The sequence below is a fragment of the Asterias amurensis genome, chromosome 22 (assembly GCF_032118995.1).
Source record: "Asterias amurensis chromosome 22, ASM3211899v1".
NCBI classification, from domain to species: Eukaryota; Metazoa; Echinodermata; class Asteroidea; order Forcipulatida; family Asteriidae; genus Asterias; species Asterias amurensis.
In genome coordinates this window covers 12,632,000-12,654,850 of record NC_092669.1, presented here as the reverse complement: position 1 = coordinate 12,654,850, position 22,851 = coordinate 12,632,000, and the positions used below count along the sequence as shown (strand labels likewise).

Sequence of the window (22,851 nt, the reverse complement as noted above, 5' to 3'; positions counted from 1 at the left end):
ATTTGATTTCTCGAAATCAAACATCTAAACGCACACAACTTCGTGTGACATGGGGTGTTTTTTTTTTCTTTCACTATTTTCTCGCAACTTTGACGACCGATTGAGCTCAAATTTTCACAGATTTGTTATTTTATGCATTTGTTGAGATACACCAAGTGAGAAGATTGGTCTTTGACAATTACCATTAGTGTCCACTGTCTTTAACATTGCATGCAACGAGTTGCTTTGAAAATCATTACTCATCTAAATGTAATAAAACTAACTATTGTATATTTGCAATAATTTGCTTTGTAAATAAGATTCCCATTTATTATTGGAAAAAGTTGTAAGCAATTATGAAAATGACATAACATCCAAAAGAATGTGAATTGTTTATTTTATTGTTATCGTCACATTTATAGGAACATTACAGAATTGGTAAGAAAAAAAAACTTGTCTAAGATCACAGATTTACATAAAACTTACATTGGTCTAATGATGATTAGTGGAACACATCCCTTGAAATATTTATGTCTAAAGTGTCATTTGATGAGAAATAAATAAAACTAATTTCCCGTTTGGAGTTTATTGCTTAGTGAGTGTTAATTTTATATTTGAATCGATGTCATGCTAAATGTGTAATTGGTTGTTCACTTTTTTCTTGTGACCCAGATGGCCAATCGATCTCAAACTTCTACAGGTTTTATGTATATATGGTGGATTACATAAAGTGCTTAAACACTGCCAGCTACTGTTTTGTTAGCATATAACAGTTCTGTAATGTTCCTTTCAATCTAACTGCGGTCATCCAAATATGGGTCTTATTTTCATTAGTGATTATTTTATTTTCGACAGCCATCTTGTAGTTGTTCTTTCTCAAAATGTATTTGGACGATGCAGTGAGCATATCCACATTCATGACATTTATAATACGTCCGGCCAGCTGTCACAGCTGATGCATTCAAATCAACACTCAAAATACGGTCTGTTCAACATCCACAAATAATCATTGCCTTTGACATTGCCATAGCCCAGACAACACATAGACGTGCAGTATTGCTAGCTTCATGGACTTTGACACTGAAGTTCATTGTCAACACACTGTAGTCTAATACAGTACGTTGAACGTGTTCATAATGTTAGTTGTGCACTCATGGAGTTATTTACACCATGTACACTGCCAAGTTCATTGTTAAACAGCCCTGACAACACATAGTTGTGCGCAGTATCGCTAGCTCCATGACCTTTGACACTGAAGTTCATTGTCAACATACAGTACTGCAGTACATTGTACGTTTTACATTGATCCAGCAACTGTGGACACACCCTTCACAGTACATAGTACAAACTTGCTATGTAGGTGTTTTTGTGACTTGTTTGTTGCGACAGAATTCTGCGTTCTACCAGGAAATAAGAGGCGGTTGTAAACTCAGTGAACATCCTGACAGGATTGCAGACGTATCTTGGACATCTTTTTGAACAGTACTAAGTGCTTAGGTGAGTACAGATCACAAACTGATTCAACTTTGCTAAAATACTTCAGCTTAATTTAAAACAGGCCTAAGATTGTATACAAATACCACTTACTTTGTGCTCGCCTAGGTGTTGCAGTTTTTGAGAAATGATAATTGAACAAAGTCACAAAAATAATCTTAGTGAGACAAAAATTATTTTTATGCTAAAACTGCTAGACAAAAATAACTAAGATTTGCAAGGAAAGTGCAGCAGATCCGCTTATTTGTAACAAAATATTGTAAAATACTTGCACCGTAGTGTTCTCAACTATTTAATTAGAACTACTTGATTACGCTCATTCTCTTTATGTCATTTGGCATCCCCAATATTCAGTGCTGAACCAAAGAGTCCCACCCATTGGTAATAAATAATTTGTAATTGACTTAAATGGTTGCTTAAAAGCTGATTGAAAAATACTACATCAAAGAAATCTTCATGTTTACATAGAATGTTAATGTTTCATTACATTTCCATTAATGTATGATGCATGGTACAATTTGATGTAGAACAGCAACAGCTGTTTGTGCAAACTGAATGTTGATTCTTTTTATTTGAGGTTGAACAAAGAAACATTTACTTGAGTAGGACTTGAACCAACGGCCTCCAGTTAATATGTGCTGGTGCTCTACTAACTAAGCTATAAGCCATGTGTTGTATGTCTCTCTATGTTGGCTAGATAGGTCAGTTGGTAGAGCGTCGGCACGCTACTTCGAAGGTCGCTGGTTCGAGTCCCACTTTAGTTCAATTTTTTTTGTTCAACCTCCATATCATTTTAAATTTACCGAGTCAGATTGACGTCCCTTGAAGTTTCTAATATTTGATTAATAAATTTTTTAATTGTGCTTTTTTTTATTCAGATCAAAATGGCATTTTCTAAACCATCACAAGGTTCAGCTCTAGAGAAAATCAGAAAGGATTATCTGGAGTGCAGTATTTGTCACGAGGAGTACACGGAACCCAAACTACTAGACTGTCTTCACAGCTTCTGTAAACACTGCTTACTTGAATATCAGACTACCAACTACAAAGATGCAAAGATGCTTATTTGTCCTTTGTGTCGAAAGGAGACACAACTTCCTGAGACGGGTGTTGAAGATTTCAAGAGTAACTTCATTTTAACTGGTCTTGCAGGTCAACTGGAGCAGGTCAGCTTATCTGCAAACAGCAAGTTGGTCTGTAAATTATGCAAGGAGAAAAATGAAGCAACATATTTCTGTTGTGACTGCCCTATGATCATCTGTGCAAACTGCACAGAATTGCACCAGAAAATTCAATCACTACTTAGCCACACAGTAGTAACATTCAAAGACTTTGTTGATGGAAAGATTGAACAAAAAGGGAGAAGACGCAAAAAGCGTCAACCAGAATGCCAAACTCATGAAGGTGAAGTCATGTGGTTTTATTGCAAAACATGTGATATGATGATTTGCCAAGCTTGTACTGTCATCGATCACCGTAATCCACAACATGAGTATATTGACTGCAACCAAGCCTCATCCACATATAAACAGTCATTAGCTCAACTCTTTACTCCCCTTGAAGAAATCCTGAAGAAGCTTGATCAATCTCAAGCAACTGCCTCAACAATGAAAGACAACCTCAACATCGCAGCTAAGAGAACCATGGCAGAGGTGAAGAACAGAGCGGATGAGATCAGGGCTGAGGTAACAGCTCAAGAGAGTCGCATCATGGATGAAATAAAAACTATCCTTAAAGATCGGAACAAGAAATTGGAGGAATTTGAGCAAACAGTGAGTCTAAACTCACAGCAAATAAAGCATTCACTGCAGACTGCCAAAGATGTCAGCACCAATTCATCAGTGGCTGACTTCCTTGCAAGCTATCCAACAATCAGTAAGGACTTGAAATTACTTGGAGATCAAAATCAACCCAAGATAGATTTGACCCTTGACCATCTGAGATTCACTCTAGGGGTTTGTGGCATCTCCCTGGGTAACCTGAGTACGAAGGAGCCAAAGTGGGAGCTTTGTTTGGAGTATGATGTAGGAGCCAATGGGGCTTGGGGTATTGATGCCTCTGTACCTGGGGTTGAGATGGCAGTGACAGACTTCCAGAATAACAGAGTGGTAATCTACGACACTAAGGGACACCAGAAGAAATCTATCACATTATCAATCCGTAAGTTCCCTACAAATCTTTTAATCAGAGGTATATTGATGTAAATCTCAGATAAAACTTCGCAAAAAGTACTCATGATTAGTTGTCAGGTTGACAGTCAAAGAGTATTCCATTAAAATAAGGATTTATTCCAATCCAATACCACAAACAAATCTGAGAATATTTACCAAACATTGTTTGCAGTTCTCAACTCAAGTCAACCATTAAAATGTTTAGACATCACTACATTGGTTGTGATCAATACAAGGTTTCCATGGTAGTCAAACTGTATGTCATGAAATTGAATGGTTCTTGCTATTTTACTGTACCTTGTAGACTAGGACTACATTCATCCGCTGCATGATCACTAAATCCCCTCTGCTGCTGTCATTCTCAATAATTGACATTCCTCTATCCAACACCTACAAAGGAAATTTATACAAAATGATTAAAATAAATATCAATAAGAAATGCAATTTAGGTAAAATCTGGGAAAAAAAGCTAAAAAGTTAAAAAGAATGAATTCAGTACAATTTCAATCAGTAGAAATTGTTGTCATTGTTATACTGTCAGACTGTATACAGTTGAATTGGAAGCAACTTTCAAAGAGCTTTTACAACACAGGAAACATTAAAATAAAAAAATCTTTGTATTTGTACAAAAATCAAAATAATGTAAAGTACATTGTGGTTTACAAATGAATCATCATTCATTATATTGGGTCCTATCCATTTGTTCTTTTGTTTTCCAGACCCTCGGGCTGTTGCTGCATTCCGGAATCAGTTAGTGATTGTAGATAGGACCAACTCTGTCAAGATGTACAATAGGAATGGCAACAAGATGTTTGAATTCCACACAGTGCCTCATAGTGAAGTGGGCAAGACATCAGTACAACTCAGCAGTGTAGCAATCATGAAGGATACATCAATCATTGTGGGGGATATGGGGAGGTCAGTTATAACTAAACACAGATCCAGTGATGGTTCACTCATTGACACTGTTTCAGTTCAGACTATACCTTTGTACTTGGCCATTGACAGCAAGGACAGAGTTGTAGTCAGTGGTGGGGATCGAGTAGACATTGTTGAACTCACTGGTACTTTATTATTCAGCATCAATCCAAAGATCAATAGTCAACAAGTTCAATACTGCAAAGGTGTATGCTGTGACAGCTCAGCTATCTACATTGCAGTGTGGAATGGGTTTGGCACTGGTCATATTCATCAGTATGACACTCAGGGGAGATTTCTCAGCTGTATTGCTCAGGGTCTGTACTACCCACATGGAATCTCATTGACATCAGATGGTCAGCAGCTTGCAGTGGCAGACAACAATTCAGTGAAGATTTATAACAAGGTGTAATCTAATAATGATGATACTGGTCAAATACTGTCTCATGGATTAAACTGACCATCAAAATATGTCAATCAAGTTAAATCACAAAATTATGCAAACTGATTTTTCACTAAAAAAAAGTGCTAATAACCACTCAATTTCAATTCTCAATATTATGACATTGAGTGGATCAATTCTGTAATATTTGGTTGCAAATCAACTCTATTTTTGATTTATTTTGCATTTTGCAGTAAAATGTTGTTTTGGGAACAAATATCTTGAGTACAGGCTTGTCTATTTTAAAGGAACACGTTGCTTGGATCGGTCGAGTTGGTCTTTGAAAAGCGTTTGTAACCAATTTTTATAAAATGCATATGGGTAGAAAGATGTTGTAAAAGTAGAATGCAATGATCCACACAAACATGCCTCGAAATTGCGTGGTTTTCCTTTTACCTCGTCGACTAACACGTCCGCCATTAATGGGGGTCAAAATTTTGACTCCCATAAATGGCCGACCATGTTAGTTCGCACAGTAGAAGGAAAACCACGCAATTTCGAGGCAAACTTGTGTGGATCGTTATATTCTACTTTTAAAACATCTTTCTAACCATATGCATTTTATAAAAAACGGTTACAAACGCTTTTGTTTTGACCAACTCGTCTGATCCAAGGCAACGTGTTCCTTTAAGTGGTTTTGTAAAAACATTCCCTCGGGCAGGATTTAGTTTTTGCAAGAAATAGAAGCATGCAAAGGGGTGATTATTACCTTGAGGGGTTGTTCATTAAGTAGTGCAACCTTTTCCTTTTGATAAGAGAAACATTCTATGAAGTTTAAAGGTAGTGGACACTATTGGTAATTACTCAAAATAATTGTTAGCATAAACCTGACTTTGTAACGAGTAATGAGAAGAGGTTAATAGTATAACACATTGTGAGAAACGGCTCCCTCTGAAGTGCCATATTTTTCCAGAAAAAAGTGATTTTCCATGAATTGATTTCTCAAAATCAACCATCTAAATGCACACAACTTCGTCTCACAAGTTAAGTGCTTTTAGATGCTTGATTTCGAGACCTTAGCCGAGGTCTTGATTTCAATTCAAATCTTTTAGTGAGAAATTACTTCTTTCTCATAAACTACCTACTTCAGAGGGAGCCGTTTCTCACCATGTTTCATAATATTGCTCATTACAAAGTAAGTTTTTATGCTAACAATTATTTTGAGTAATTACCAATTGTGTCCAGTGCGTTTAAAGGAACATTACAGAATTGCTCAGATTACAGATTGACATAAAACTTACACGATCTAATGATGGTGATGGCAGAAAACATCCCTTGAAATATTTTTGTCTGAAATGTCGCATTTGATTAGAAATAAATAAAACTAATTTCCTGTCTGGAGTTTATTGCTCGGTGAGCGTTTTGCTCATTTATATTTTGCATCATTGTCATGTTTTTCACTATTTTCTTGTGACCCAGATGGCCCAATATCTTTGTGCATTCATAAAAGCTATTTAAAACACAGTCGAAAGTGGCTATTTGATTTCATGCTAATTGACCATTTCTCCTAAGCATTCCTTTTTGTACTTTTTGTTGTTGTTTGGGACGGTTTCAGGGAACCCCTACAACAGAAATAATTTTGCCCATATTTCAAATCATTGTTTGCACAGACCGTGGAGGAAGAACTAGACTGTAAAGTAGGTGAATTGTAGTTTTATGGAAATTTATTTGATGGTACTTCTCTGTTTTTTATATTTCCAAACTTTCCTTTGTGTACATTTGTTGTTGTATGGGAGGGACCTGGGAGATTCTTGCAACAGAAATCATTTTGTCTATGATTTCAAATCATTGTTTGCACAGACTAACTCGACTGTAAAGTAGTTGAATTGTGGTTTTTGGAGTAAGTTTGATCTGTAGGACTATATAACCAAGATTGACATTGCAGTTGATTATTGCTCATGTCAGTTTATTTAATGGTACTTCTCTGTTTTTATAATCCCAACTTTCAATTTTGTACTTTTTATGTTGTTTATGAGGGTTTCAGGAGACTTGCAACAGAATTATTTTGTCCATGATTTTAAATCATTATTTGCACAATTTGCTAATGTAGGTGAATTGTAGTTTTTGGAGTAAGTTTGATCTGTATATATAACCAAGATTGACATTGCAGTTAATTGCTCATGTAGACTTGTTTAGATGAATGCTATATCTGTCTCTTATTGTACTCCCAACTTTAGACATTGTCAATAAATCAAGATTGACATTGCAGTTTATTATTGCTCATGTAGACTTGTTTGGATGAATGCTATATCTGTCTTTTATTGTACTCTCAACTTTAGACATTGTCAATAAATCAAGATTGTCATTGCAGTTGATTTTGGCTCATGTAGACTTGTTTGGATGAATGCTATATCTGTCTTTTATTGTACTCTCAACTTTAGACATTGTCAATAAATCTGGAGATGATTCCTACTCTATTGTTATTTCTTGTCATGTGAAGATTTATTCCACATCTCTCTTCCTTATTCAATTTCCTTGTCTTGTAAAGACTGCTCTGAGCCAAGAGGTATTTTCCAATTGTACAAACTTGGTATGTGTGCCTTGTGTATAAATCTTGTGGCCTTTTATAAAAGCTGGAACGAGTGGTACCCCTGAACAAAGAAACTGATAAAATAGGAAGACCGCCAACATAGACTAGCTCACTCAGTCGGTAGAGCGCCGGCATAAATCTGGAGGTCGTTGGTTTGAGTCCCACTCTAGACAATTTGCCTTTTTTCAACCCCAAATCATTTTTTAAAGTTCATAATTCCATACATTTACAATGTTTGATCATGACAGTATTCTGTAAATGATTAGTCTGAGTCAATAAGTTGGTTTATATATACTTCTATATTCTATAATTAACGTGAAATTTTGCTTAGCACAATTTGCTATGGGACTCTAGCATAAAATGAGCTTGTGCTTAGCACCAATTGCGCAAAGAAGAACTCTGGTGTACATTTTTATTTTAGTTGCTGTGATTTCATCACAAAATAATTTGAGACAAGTCATGTTTTTTTATAATCTGACTTGAAATAAAATACGAAAGTGCACCTGTGTGCTGTTTCATTTCCCGTAGCATACAGGGCCCTATTTCATAAAGCCTGTAAGCACAAACATTTGCTTAGCATGAAATTTCTTCTTTGTTGTTAAAAACAGGATTACAAACCAAATTTCCCCAAGATTTTCAGGATTTAGCAAACAGCTAAGTATCAAGCAATGCAACAAATGAAAATTTGGTTGGTAATCCTGTTTTTACCAGAGAAGAAATTTAATTGTGCTTAGCAGCTGTATGAAATTGGGTCCAGACCTTTCATACTGTAGACGGTAGTAATATATATAATAACCTATTTCTATATCGCTCTTTACAACTTCATCACTCTATGTATGTATCGTATTGTGCACTCATGGAGTTGTTTACAGTACACCATGTACACTGCCAAGTTCATTGATAACAGCTCAGACAACACACAGTCGTGCGGTATCGCTAGCTCCATGACCTTTGACACTGAAGTTCATTGTCAACATACACAATGTACAGTGCTGCATTACCAAAGTTGTACCTGTACATGTAATATGTATTAATCCAGTAACTGTGGACACACCCTGCACAGTACATAGTACAAACTTGCTACGTAGGTGTTTTTGTGACTGTATTTGTTGCGACATACATGTAATCCTGCGTTCTACCAGGAAATAAGACTGGTGTAAACTCAGTGAACATCCTGACACTGACAAGATTGCAGACGTATCTTGGACATCTTTTCCAACAGTACTAAGTGCTTAGGTGAGTACAGATCACAATCTGATTCATTTATGCTCAAATACTTTGCCAGCTTATTTAAAACAGGCCTAAGATTGTATATTATTACCAAGACCACTTAAATTGTGCAGTACATCATTTTATGCTCACTGAGGATGTGTAGTTTTTGAGAAATTATAGTAAAACAAAGTCACAAAAATAATCTCAGTGAGACAAAAATTACTTTTATGCTAAAACTGAGACAAAAATAAGTATTTGCAAGAAAAGTGCAGCAGATCCGCTTTGTAACAAAAAATTGTAAAATACTTGAACCTTGGTGTTAACAACTATTTAATCAGATTACGCTAGTTCTCTTTATGTCATTTAGCATCCCCAATATTCAGTGCTGAACTAAAGAGTCCCACCCATTGGTAACAAATTATTGGTAATTGACTTAAAATTGATGCTTAAATGGTTGCTTAAAAGCTGATTGAAAAATACTACATCAAAGAAATCTTCATGTTCACATAGAATGTTAATGTTTCATTACATTTCCATTTAATGTATGATGCATGGTTCATTTTGATGTAGAATAGCAACAGCTGTTTGTGCAAATTACATGTTAATTCTTTTTATTTGGGGTTGAACAAAGACAATTTTACTAGAGTGGTACTTGAACCAACGGCCTCCAGATAATATGTGCTGGCGCTCTACAAACTGAGCTATAAGCCATGTGTTGTATGTCTCTCTATGTTGGCTAGATAGCTCAGTTGGTAGAGCGTTGGCATGCTACTTCGAAGGTCGCTGGTTCGAGTCCCACTTTAGTCCAATTTTTTTTGTTCAACCCATTTTATTTCAAGTTTACCGAGTCAGATTCCCTTGCGGTTTATAATATTTGATTAATTAGTTTGTTAATTGTGGTTTTTTTTATTCAGATCAAAATGGCATATTCTAAACCATCACAAGGTTCAGCTCTAGAGAAAATCCGAAAGGATTATCTGGAGTGCAGTATTTGTCACGAGGAGTACACGGAACCCAAACTACTAGACTGTCTTCACAGCTTCTGTAAACACTGTTTACTTCAATATCTCACTACCAACTACAAAGATGCAAAGATGCTTACTTGTCCTTTGTGTCGAAAGGAGACACAACTTCCTGAGACGGGTGTTGAAGATTTCAAGAGTAACTTCATTTTAACGGGTCTTGCAGGTCAACTGGAGCAGGTCAGCTTATCTGCAAACAGCAAGTTGGTCTGTAAATTATGCAAAGAGAAAAATGAAGCAACGTATTTCTGTTGTGACTGCCTCATGATCATCTGTGCAAACTGCAATGAAATACACAATCAAATTCCAGCATCGGCAAGCCATACAGTAGCGACTTTGAAAGATATTAGTGATGGAAAGATTGCAATGAAAAAGACAAAACCAAAGCGTCATCCAGAATGCCAAACTCATGAAGGTGAAGTGATGAGGTTCTACTGTACAACATGTGGTGTGATGATTTGTAGAGATTGCACTGTCATAGATCACCGTAATCCACAACATGAGTATATTGACTGCGACCAAGCCTCATCCACATATAAACAGTCATTGGCTCAACTCTTTCCTCCCCTTGAAGAAACCCTGAAGAACCTTGATCAATCTCAAGCAACTGCCTCAACAATGAAAGACAACCTCAACATTGCAGCTAAGAGAACCATGGCAGAGGTGAAGAACAGAGCGGATGAGATCAGGGCTGAGGTAACAGCTCAAGAGAGTCGCATCATGGATGAAATAAAAACTATTCTTAAAGATCGGAACAAGACATTGGAGGAATTTGAGCAAACAGTGAGTCTAAACTCACAGCAAATAAAGCATTCACTGCAGACTGCCAAAGATGTCAGCACCAATTCATCAGTGCCTGACTTCCTTGCAAGCTATCCAACAATCAGTAAGGACTTGAAATTACTCGGAGATCAAAATCAACCCAAGATAGATTTGACCCTTGACCTTCTGGGATTCAATCCAGGGGTTTGTGACATCTCCCTGGGTAACCTGAGTATTAAGGAGCCTATGAAGGAGCCTACGAAGGAGCCAAAGTGGGAGCTTAGTTTGGAGCATGATGTAGGAATCAATGGGGCTTATGACATTGATGCCTCTGTACCTGGGGATGAGATGGCAGTGGCAGACTGCAGGAATAGAAGAGTGGTAATCTACAACACTAAGGGACGCCAGAAGAAATCTATCCCACTATCAAGAAGTAAGTTCCCTACAAATCTTTTAGTCAGAGGTATATTGTTGTAAATCTCAGATAAAACTTCGCAAAAAGTACTCTTGAGTGATTAGTTTTCAGGTTGACAGTCGAAGAGTATTCCATTAAAATAAGGATTTATTCCAATCCAATACCACAAACAAATCTGAGAATATTTACCAAACATTGTTTGCAGTTCTCAACTCAAGTCAACCATTAAAATGTTTAAACATCACAGCATTGGTTGTGATCAATGCAAGGTTTCCATGGTAGTCAAACTGTATGTCATGAAATTGAATGGTTCTTGCTATTTCACTGTACCTTGTAGACTAGGACTACATTCATCCGCTGCATGATCACTAAATCCACTCTGCTGCTGTCATTCTCAATAATTGACATTCCTCTATCCAACACCAACAAAGGAAATTTATACAAAATGATTAAAATAAATATCAATAAGAAATGCAATTTAGGTAAAATCTGGGAAAAAAGGTAAAAAGTTAAAAAGAATGAATTCAGTACAATTTCAATCAGTAGAAATTGTTGTCATTGTTATACTGTCAGACTGTATACAGTTGAATTGAAAGCAACTTTCAAAGAGCTTTTACAACACAGGAAACATTAAAATAAAAAAATCTTTGTATTTGTACAAAAATCAAAATAATGTAAATTACATTGTGGTTTACAAATGAATCATCATTCATTATATTGGGTCCTATCCATTTGTTCTTTTGTTTTCCAGACCCTCTGGCTGTTGCTGCATTCCAGAATCAGTTAGTGATTGTAGATGGGACCAACTCTGTCAAGATGTACAATAGGAATGGCACCAAGATGTTTGAATTCCACACAGTGCCTCATAGTAAAGTGGGCAAGACATCAGTATACCTCTACAGTGTAGCAATCATGAAGGATACATCAATCATTATCGGGGATGTGAGGAGGTCAGTTATAACTAAACACAGATCCAGTGATGGTTCACTCATTGACACTGTTTCAGTTCAGACCAAACCTCACTTCTTGGCCATTGACAGCAAGGACAGAGTTGTAGTCAGTGGTTGTGAGAAACCACAAGTAGACATTGTTGAACTCACTGGTACTCTATTATTCAGCATCAATCCAAAGATCAATAGTCAACCAGTTGAATCCTGCAGAGGTGTATGCTGTGACAGCTCAGCTATCTACATTGCAGTGTTGAATGGGTTAGGCACTGGTCATCTTCATCAGTATGACACTCAGGGTAGATTTCTCAGCTGTATTGCTCAGGGTCTGTACAACCCATTGGGAATCTCATTGACATCAGATGGTCAGCAGCTTGCAGTGGCAGACAACAAATCAGTGAAGATTTATAACAAGGTGTAATGTTATCTAATAATGATGATGCTGGTCAATTTAATACTGTCTCATGGATTGGACTGACCATCAAAATATGTCAATCAAATTAAATCCCCAAAATATGCAAATTGTTCACTAAAAAGTTCTTATATTATAACCAATTCTCAATATTATGACATTGAGTTGATAAATTTTGTAATACTTGTTTGCTATTCAACTGTAATTGTTGATTTATTTTGCATTTTGCAGTAAAATGTTGTTTTGAGAAAAAAATATCTTGAATACAGGCTTGTCTATTATAAGTGGTTTTGTAAAAACATTCCTTTGGGCAGTAAATAGTATTTGCAAGAAATAGAAGCATGCAGAGGGTTGATTATTACATGTGGTTGTTCATTTGTAGTGCAACCTTTTCCTTTTGATAAGGGAAGCAATCTATGAAGTTTAACATTGCATGCAACGGGTTGCTTTGAAAATCATTACTCATCAAAATGTAATAAAACTAACTATTGTATATTTTGCCATAATTTGCTTTGTAAATAAAATCCCCTCTTCTTATTGGAAAAAGTTGTAAGCAATTATGAAAATGCCATAACAGCTAAAATAATGTGAATTGTTTATTTTATTGTTATCATCACATTTAAAGGCACTGGACACACTTGGTTATTGTCAAAGACCAGTCTTCTCAATTGGTGTATCTCAACATAGGCATAAAATAGCAAACCTGTAAAATTGGAACCCAATTGTTCGTAGAAGTTGTGAGAGAGTAATGGAAGAAAAAAAAAACTTGCCTCACAAGTTGTGTGCTTTCAGATGCTTGATTTCGAGACCTTAGCCGAGGTCTTGATTTCAATTCAAATGTTTTAGTGAGAAATTACTTCTTTCTCATAAACTACCTACTTCAGAGAGAGCCGTTTCTCACCATGTTTCATACTATTGCTCATTACAAAGTAAGTTTTTATGCTAACAATTATTTTGAGTAATTACCAATTGTGTCCAGGGCGTTTAAAGGAACATTACAGAATTGCTCAGATTACAGATTGACATAAAACTTACACGATCTAATGATGGTGATGGCAGAAAACATCCCTTGAAATATTTATGTCTGAAATGTCGCATTTGATTAGAAATAAATAAAACTAATTTCCTGTCTGGAGTTTATTGCTCGGTGAGCGTTTTGCTCATTTATATTTGGCATCATTCATGTTTTTCACTATTTTCTTGTGACCCAGATGGCCCAATATCTGTGTGCATTCATAAAAGTTATTTAAAACACAGTCGAAAGTGGCTATTTGATTTCATGCTAGTTGACCATTTCTCCTGATTGTTACTTTTTGTACTTTTTGTTGTTGTTTGGGACGGTTTCAGGGAACCCCTACAACAGAAATCATTTTGTCCATATTTCAAATCATTGTTTGCACAGACTGACTAGACTGTAAAGTAGGTGAATTGTAGTTTTATGGAAATTTATTTGATGGTACTTCTCTGTTTTTTATATTTCCAAACTTTCCTTTGTGTACATTTGTTGTTGTTTGGGAGTGAGTGACCCTGGAGACTCTTGCAACAGAAATCATTTTGTCCATGATTTCAAATCATTGTTTGCACAGACTGACTAGACTGTAAAGTAGTTGAATTGTAGTTTTTGGAGTAAGTTTGATCTTTATATTAACCAAGATGGACATTGCAGTTGATTATTGCTCATGTAGACTTGTTTAGATGAATGGTATATCTGTCTCTTATTATACTCCCAACTTTAGACATTGTCAATAAATCTAGATTGATATTGCAGTTGATTATTGCTTATGTAGACTTGTTTAGATGAATTCTATATGCTGTGTGATTATTTGTTTTTGTTCTAAGTTAAACTCCTTTCCGTATGACTTATTCATTAACTGTAATTTGTTTTTATATAAATTGTTACCCTCCCCAGGGTTACGGGGTGTGTTCCAGTTTGGAATAAAACATAATACAATACAATACAATTAATCTGGAGGTCTTTGGTTTGAGTCTCACCCTAGACATTTTTTTTTTCCAACCCCAAATCACTTTTAAGAGTTCACAATTCCATACATTTATAGGCTTGCTACATTGTTTGATCATGACATTAGTCTTTAAATGATAATTCTGAATCAATAAGTTGGTTACACTTCTAGGTTCTATAATTAACATGAGATTTTGCTAAGCACTTTAAATGATGTTCCTCAATCAATAAGTTTTTTATAAAGGTTCTATAATGTATTAACCAGATAACAAGAGACTGAATAAATTGTGACGCCCTTATGAAATTCTTTGTTCGTTATCTTGCAGCTCAATCCGGCTATGGAACTAACAAGACCCGTCTTGGGAAGGACTCCGTGGGTGACTTTGATTGTTGTTGCTTGACCCTACAGCCCTGCGCCAACCCAGTCATAACGTATGTATAAAAACCCTACTCATAACGCACAGCGCACATGCATGGGCGTCTCATGTCCGCCATTTTTGGTGTCAAAAACGTGCACAAAAAGGATGGTACACATGTTTGCGAACAATGTGCGTCGACCATTTCTGCCTTTTTTGGGGATCCATTCCTTTCGTGCACATTTTTGACCCACAAAATGGCAATCAGGAGATGCGCCTGTATTTGCGCTGCGGGATGTACATGCAGGGCCTACCGTCCCATGGGTTGACTTGTTTAATACCCCTGGATGAAGAGAAGCAATTATTGAGAAAGTATCTTGCCTGAGAACACAAGTGTCATGACTGGGATTCGAACCCACACCCCGATGACTTAAAGGCAGTGGACACTATTATTAGCATAACACCTTACTTGGTAACGAGTAATAGGGAGAGGTTGATAGTAGAAAACATTGTGAGAAACGGCTCCCTCTGAAGTGATGTACATTAGTTTTCGAGAAAAAAAGGAATTTTCCACGAATTTGATTTCGAGACCTCAGATTTAGAATTTGAGGTCACGAAATCAAGCATCTGAAAGCACAAAATTTCACAGTTTTTTTAATTTTATGCATGTTGAGATACACCAAGTAAGAAGACAGGTCTTTGACAATTACCACTAGTGTCCAGTGTCTATGTCAACCAGAACTTGAATTTGATGTTCTTAAACACTCGGCCATGACACTCTCAACCCCAAATCTTATCTTTTCCAGTGAGGAGGGGTATCTGTATGACAAGGAGGCAATTATTGAGTATGTCTTGAAGCAGAAACAAGACTATGAGAAACAGATGAAGGAATACCATCGTCAGTGTCGCCTCCAACAGGTTTGTATTTTTAATTTATTTTTTTCGGGGGGGGGGGGGGTGGGTTTACTGTGCCTTGAACACCCAGCAGGGGGGATATGTGCGTATGTAAATATTATTATTAGTATTAGGCGTTAGGGATGTGATTTCTACGTTTCTATGGAATCATCTTCTTCATGGCCGAGCGGTTAAGAGCACCGGATTCAAGCTCTGGTGATTGACCAGCAGAGTGTGGGTTCGAGTCCCGGTTGTGACACTTTCTACGTAAAATTGGGGAGGTTGTGCTTTCTCTGCTCTACCGGCCAGGCTTCGAACTGATGATACCTAAGCCTACATCAGTATGGACTGTAAAAGGGGCAACCCTGTTTCAGCCCTAGGAGTAGGTGGCAACAGCCTCTGGAAAAAAATAAATTGTAGCCCACACCTTGAAGTGGCCTTCAGGCCTTGTGTGTCTGGCGACGTGCATAAAAATAAAATAAAAATCAGGCATTCTCATTTATTAACCAATTTCAAAACTTTGCTTCAATCTCACCTTTTTTTGAAGCCTACTGTACTGGTGCCTTATAAATTTAACGATGGTTTGTTTTGAGTTATCTGGACTTTGTCTAAATTTGCGAACTTGCGCCCTTGAATGGCATTTTTGTCAGAAACTTTTATAAAGGCTGTTTATAATTATTATAATTCATTTGATAAATTTGTTTTGATATTTTTTTTTTTAGGAAGAGGTGAGCCAAGTGAAGAAGACGGTAAAGGAAGACAAGGTCAAGGCTTTCATTGAGAAAGGTACGGAGATGGAATTCTTAGAACATGACTTTAAAGGGTCGCCTCTTAAAGGCAGTGGACACTATTGGTAAATACTCAAAGTAATTATTAGCACAAAACCATACTTGGTAACGAGCAATGGAGAACTGTTGATAGTATAAAACATTGTGAGAAACGGCTCCCTCTGAAGTAACATAGTTTTCGAGAAAGAAGTGATTTTCTTTGAATTTAATAATAATAATAATATCAAAGTCTTTAGCTTACGTATCTACCAAACAAGGTACTCAATACACTGAGTGGATACAAACTTTCAGAAAGATAGGTTATTGCAGTGATGAATTCTGAGACCCAATTATGTAGCACCTTATAAGGGTTTACAAGGTGCTACGGCGCATACAGCAGCCACAGCCAGGAACACCGGGGCAACCCCTAGCTTTTCGATAAGTGCACTGGGTTTGTTTACATGCACTGGGTTTGTTACACAACACATGGGACCAACTGCTTTATGTCAAATCCCAACTAGCCATTTTTTTTTTAAATTAATCATCCTCAAATCTCTATATTTAAAATTGACAAAAAACATTACCTGCCTTTTCCGTCCATTATAAAAATTTTTTTTTTTTTTTTCGCCGTTCATCCCTGAAAATGGTATCAAAATGTGTGAATTTATTTTGCTTTTTTTTTTTCCAGAGCGTAGTATCACCAGTAAGCCCCTCAACCCCTTCTCTGAGGCCCCACCCACCAAAAGGGCCAAACTTGATCATTCCGAGACCCCAAGCACTAGCACCAGCAGCAGCAGCGGCACTGCAGCAGCAGCAGCAGCAGCTGTCTCTGAAAACGGCGACAAGAAATCAGAACTTCCAAGTTTCTGGATTCCATCTTTAACACCTCAGGCCAAAGCGACTTTAGTTCAAAAACCTGTAAGCATTTTCTATTTAAGTCTGAAAGGATTCGGGTTCTTTTTCAAAATGTCCACAGGTTTACAATAAGCTTACATAATAATGTTTGAAGATACAGATATAGATAAAAGTGATCTCACAATGAAATCGCACGCACAATGCCCCTCTCAGCTTTCTTCAGGTTCTACTTCTGTGCACTAGAACAGACTGTGCCTTCGATGAGGTCAAAAGGAAGACTGCCATTGCATTAAGCTATGACAAACCTTTAAGCACATTAGCGTGTCGTGGTCGACCAGTCTAGTTTTGCTGGACCCAAGCTTTGGTGTTGTCAGCAGTTGACTGAGTTCAAATCCCGGTCATGACGCTTGTGGCCTTGAGCAAGGCACTTAATCATAATTGTTCCATGAAGGTTGGGAAGGATTCTGCTCTACCAGCCTAGCTCCTAGTGTACGATTAACATGTTATCGTAAAACGCACAATAGACCCACTGCATATGACGTCACACACTCAAAATAGGAGGCAGATCATTGGACAATAGCTGTTCTCTGTGCGTAAAAACATGCGCGTGATCTCAGTGACCTGTAGCGTTTTCGTTTTATGCAAGGGGGAGCAATTGATTTCTTACACAATACAGAACGTGCCTCCGAACAATGCGCGTAATTTTGGGGTGTCAACTCCCCGTTGTGCATGTTTGTATAAACTTATTATTATCGCACTTTCAAATCTACAGAGCAAAGCAGTTAACTGCCCCATGAGCAAGAAGCCTCTGAAGATAAAGAACCTTATCCAGGTGAACTTCGTACGAGCTGATGACGTCAACGACAAGCGCCCTCTGGTGGCCAAGCAGATCCGGTACAAATGTGCCGTCACGCATGACATCTTATCAAACAAGACGCCTTGTGCTGTGCTGCGACCAAGGTAGATTTATGTGACTGTATACAAATATAACATTTAAGCCTGTTGAATATTTTCACAGAACACAGGATATAGTGCTTATAAAACACGTTGGTTTAAGGGTAACAAAAATTATATTCTTTTGACCTGATGCAAAACTAACTTCTAAACTGTTAATATATAAGGGTTTACAAGGTTCTACGGCGCAAACAGCAGCCTCAGCCAGGAACAGCGGGGCGAACCCCTTTTCTTTTTGATAAGTGCACTGGGTTCTTTTACATGCGTTACACAACACATGGGACCAACGGCTTTACGTCCCATCCGAAGGACGAAGCAATGGTTAAATGTCTTGCTTAAGTGTCACGGCTGGGGATTCCAACCCACACTCTGCTGATCAGAAACACCACAGTTTGAATTCGGTACTCTTTTAATTGCTCGACCACGACACTTCCAGCGTACTTTCACACTTCAATATTTACTGCCTTGTAAAGTATTAACTGGTGGATGGGCTGGGCTCGTTGGTACACAAAGGTGGGAGTCCTTAAAGGAACACGTTGCCTTGGATCGGACGAGTTGGTCTATAAAAAGCGTTTGTAACCGTTTTTTATAAAATGCATATGGTTGGAAATATGTTTTAAAAGTAGAATACAATGATCCACACAAGTTTGCCTCGAAATTGCGTGGTTTTCCAAATACTGTGCGAACTAACACGGTCGGCCATTTATGGGAGTCAAAAATTTGACTCCCATAAATGGCCGACCGTGTTAGTCGACGAGGTAAAAGGAAAACCGTGCAATTTCGAGGCATGTTTGTGTGGATCATTGTATTCTACTTTTACAACATCTTTCTAATCATATGCATTTTATAAAAAAAAAACGGTTACAAACGCTTTTCAAAGACCAACTCGACCAATCCAAGGCAACGTGTTCCTTTAACAACCAGTTATTCTCAGAATCAAGACTACTCAAAAGAGATTTTCACATGGTGCTACTGCAAACATCTCTCAGTTGTACTTCTACCACTCAAAATTTATAATCCTACTTTAAGTATTAACTTGTACTTTTCTATTGTTTTTTTTAAGTGGGAAGGTCGTCACAATGGACTGTATCAAGAAAATCATAAAGAAGGACATGACGGACCCCTTCACAGGAGACACACTGAAGGAGAATGACATCATCAAAATCAGACGGGTAAGTTTTATACGAAGAGCGTAGACTATCTTCAGGTGATCCCCTGGCTACCGCTTCCAAGGTTGAGTTGTAAACTTGGGGGCGATTCCGGGTCACACAGGGAGGTAGTGCTTTCTGCTCTACCGGCCAGGCTTCGGACTGATGATACCCAAGCCTACATCCGTATGGACTATTAAAGGGGTAACCCTGTTTTAGCCCTTGGAGAAGGTGGCAACAGCCTCTGGAAAAAACAATTGTAGTCCACACCTTGAAGTGGCCTTCAGGCCTTGTGTGTCTGGCAACTTGCATAGAAGAAAAAGAATTATGGCTTACTTAAAAATATATCTTTCTTTTTTTCTTTTTCTTTTCATTTTGTGTGTGGCATGTCTTAGCCCACGGGACCCCCAGCAGAGTGCTTGTTCCATCCTGACCATGACACTTGTGCCCTTGATGAGTAAGGCACTTATGCATAAATGCTTTGTAAAATATTAGGGAGGTAGTGTATTCTGCTCTACCAGCCAGGCTCCTAGTGGATGGTACCCATGCCTACATCCTTACGGACTGTGAAGGGAGGTAACCCTGTTTCAGCCCCAGGAGTAGGTGGAAACATGCCCCTGGTGGCAGTAGCCCTCTCCTAGTGCATTCTGCTCTACCAGTCAGGCTCCTAGTGGATGATACCCATGCCTACAGCCTTACGATGGCAAGTGTCAAAAAGTCTGTATTTAATAATAATAATGTTTTTTTTCTTCTACTGCTCAGGGAGGAACTGGATTTGCGAGTGCTGCAGAGTCTTCGCTTGAAGCCAAGAAAGCCAGACCAGTCATGATGGCGTCGTGATTAATAAGAACGCCCACGAGTCACATCTATGGCTCCAGGGCCCCGATTTCACAAATCACTAAGATTCATCGTAAGATGTGTTGTCAGTATCACCATGGTGATTTGTATTGTGACATCACACATTACTAAGCACCTATGATTGATTTGGAGTTAAGATCAGTCTTAGATCTTTTTGAAATCGGCCCCTTGGGTTGATTTCACAAAGAGTTAAGACTAGTTAGTCCTTACTTAGGAGTAGTCTTAGGAGATACTAAAAACTTAAGGTCCGCTAGTCCTAAGTCGAGGTAAGACTAGTCTTAACTTTTTGTGATACCCTGACCTGGAACCACGCCCCCTCCCCAGTCTCCGCCCACTACGTACTCCCCCTACCCACTCCATAAATAATGTTGTTTTTATTTGGTTTATTTCTTGGGTGAAAAAAAGATCTGGGGGAAGTAGGGGTGAGTTTTGGCAGCTGTAACCATCAACTATTTCGGTTATTGACTTGTGATTAACCAATGGCTAAATCAACCGTAGAAGCTATTTGTTCTAACCACCAGTGTCAGTGTTCGTGGCAGTGTCATGGCCGAGCGGTTAAGAGCACTGGATTCAAGCTCTGCTGTTTGATCAGCAGGGTGTGGGTTCGGATCCCAGTCGTGACACTTGCTACATAAAATTGGGGAGGTAGTGCTTTCTGCTCTACCGGCCAGACTTCGAATTGATGATACCCAAGCCTACATCCATATGGACTGTAAAGGGGTTAACCCTGTTTCAGCCCTAGGAGTAGGTGGAAACGGCTTCTGGAAAAAATAATTGTAGCCCACACCTTGAAGTGGCCTTCAGGCCTTGTGTGTCAGGCGACTTGCATAAATAAAATATAAAAAAAACAATTAAGGATTATTCTTCCTGCGGCGACTAAACCGCTCTGGGTTTTCGGCAGTTTCTCCAAAATGCTACCACCTTTTAGAAAGAAATTTTCACAGGTTAGTTTTATTGTTCATAATATTTACATTCAAAAAGGATTAAAACAATCATTGGGTTCCAAAAACCAAAAGGTATACTTTGCCTTTAAAGGCACTGGACACTAATGGTAATTGTCAAAGACCAGTCTTCTCACTTGGTGTATCTCAACATATGCATAAAATAACAAACCTGTGAAAATTTGAGCTCAATCGGTCATTGAAGTTGGGAGATAATAATGAAAGAAAAAACACCCTTGAAGTTGTGTGCTTTCAGATGCTTGATTTCGAGACCTCAAAATTCTAAATCTGAGGTCTTGAAATCAAATTCGTGGCAATTTTCTTCTTTCTCGAAAACTACTCCACTTCAGAGGGAGCCGTTTCTCACATTGATTTATACTATCAACCTCTCCCCATTACTCATTACCAAGTAAGGTTTTTTGCTAATAATTATTTTGATTAATTACCAATAGTGTCCACTGCCTTTAATACTTTCCCTTTAAATCTTTGATGTAAGATGCTTACTGGGACACCGTTTTCCAATATGGAGTATATAAAACCTGTTTATTTGCATTTCCTTTTTGGTGGTTGGGGGGGGGGGGGGGCGGGTGGTCAATAACAGTTTTCGGCATTGTACAGGATTAGTAAAGATTTAAAACATTGGTTAATTTTAATCTGAAATCTTTTCTGACTATGAAGTTCATGCGTTTAATCTAAGTCTGATAGCTTTACTAATTTGAGAACCATTTTTTTCTATGAAATATTTCCCTCTGAAATGACTTCTAGCCCCATGCAGAAAGCGCACAATATAATTCTTCTGATCCAGATGGTTGATCGATCTCAAACTTCTAAACCCTTGTCAGTTTATGTATATGGTGGATTACAAAAAAGCAACTGCCAGCAACTGTTTTGTTATCAAAAAAACAATTCTGTAATATTCCTTTAAGCCTGTTTGACAATTCAATAATATCTATTAGATATTCCACAGTAAACAAAAACAGTCTGGTTACTCTCATGAGCATTGTGTGTATCCAAAACCCTGTCACAGTCAGGGAGTAAGACTTAAAATGGCTGACTCAAGAATATGGCAGTTTTTGAAAAAGAAAATAGACTTGGCTGTTGCAAACTACTTACCAATCAAAAGAATATTTATGGTATAACTGCACACATGACAAGTATGTGTATAAAAGGCTCATGTGTATAATTTGTTGTTATTTTTAACATTTTGAGGGAAACCACAGATCGTTCATTTATGACAGCAAGCCAAGTTTAATATTTACCTTTAAATTGTGTTAATTAAATATTATTTTAATGTCTGTAATAAATAAAGGTTTTTAAAATGTAGATAATTTGTTCCATGGTCAGTAGTGAATAATTAATTTTTTTGAGTCAATTCCTTTCATTTTCTTTACTAGAGTTTATTTTGGTGAGGGGAAAACTTCACACAAAACTGCTGTCAGTATTTTCCCAAATATTCAACAAGCAAAATTAGTTTCAAATTTTGTCCAAGAATTATCAATATTTCAAAACATTTGGCAAATCCTGTCCGAAGATTTGTTAAAATTCATTAGTAAAAAGAGCATAACAAACGGGGCTTAAAATTTTGATTATTGTGATCTGCTAAACATGTCAGGCTTGCCCCTTTATTTTATTTTAAGATTTCAGGTTGTAGTTTATGCTTAAAATTGAAGCAGCCACCCTGAATTTTGGTGCCCCCCCCCCTTTTCAAAAACCTTGAACGTTGAGATTTCTGGGTCTGAAAGTAGTTAGACAAACTCATCAACCCGTGTCCCCCCCCCCCCCCCCCCCCGCCCCCTGGGTCATGTTGACACTGA

The 22,851-nt window shown here is 37.6% G+C and overlaps 3 protein-coding genes across 3 annotated transcripts; all 3 read left to right on the top strand.

Moving 5' to 3' along the window:
- The first annotated feature begins 963 nt into the window (after window positions 1–963).
- LOC139953591 (uncharacterized) lies at window positions 964–7,746 on the top strand. Its single transcript, XM_071953058.1, has 3 exons — window positions 964–1,476; window positions 2,352–3,633; window positions 4,364–7,746. Exons 2-3 carry the CDS (start codon window positions 2,358–2,360, stop codon window positions 4,972–4,974), a joined length of 1,887 nt encoding a protein of 628 aa, XP_071809159.1. The 5' UTR covers window positions 964–1,476; window positions 2,352–2,357; the 3' UTR covers window positions 4,975–7,746.
- An 862-nt stretch (window positions 7,747–8,608) lies between these two features.
- Window positions 8,609–14,265, top strand: LOC139953587 (E3 ubiquitin-protein ligase TRIM33-like). The gene is made up of 3 exons (XM_071953052.1): window positions 8,609–8,770; window positions 9,661–10,963; window positions 11,697–14,265. The coding sequence occupies exons 2-3, from the start codon at window positions 9,667–9,669 to the stop codon at window positions 12,311–12,313; spliced, it is 1,914 nt and encodes a 637-aa protein (XP_071809153.1). The 5' UTR covers window positions 8,609–8,770; window positions 9,661–9,666; the 3' UTR covers window positions 12,314–14,265.
- A 218-nt stretch (window positions 14,266–14,483) lies between these two features.
- LOC139953592 (nitric oxide synthase-interacting protein-like) lies at window positions 14,484–22,365 on the top strand. Its single transcript, XM_071953059.1, has 7 exons — window positions 14,484–14,696; window positions 15,427–15,538; window positions 16,237–16,300; window positions 16,970–17,199; window positions 17,909–18,096; window positions 19,154–19,262; window positions 20,001–22,365. The coding sequence occupies exons 1-7, from the start codon at window positions 14,563–14,565 to the stop codon at window positions 20,076–20,078; spliced, it is 915 nt and encodes a 304-aa protein (XP_071809160.1). The 5' UTR covers window positions 14,484–14,562; the 3' UTR covers window positions 20,079–22,365.
- Window positions 22,366–22,851: the final 486 nt, after the last annotated feature.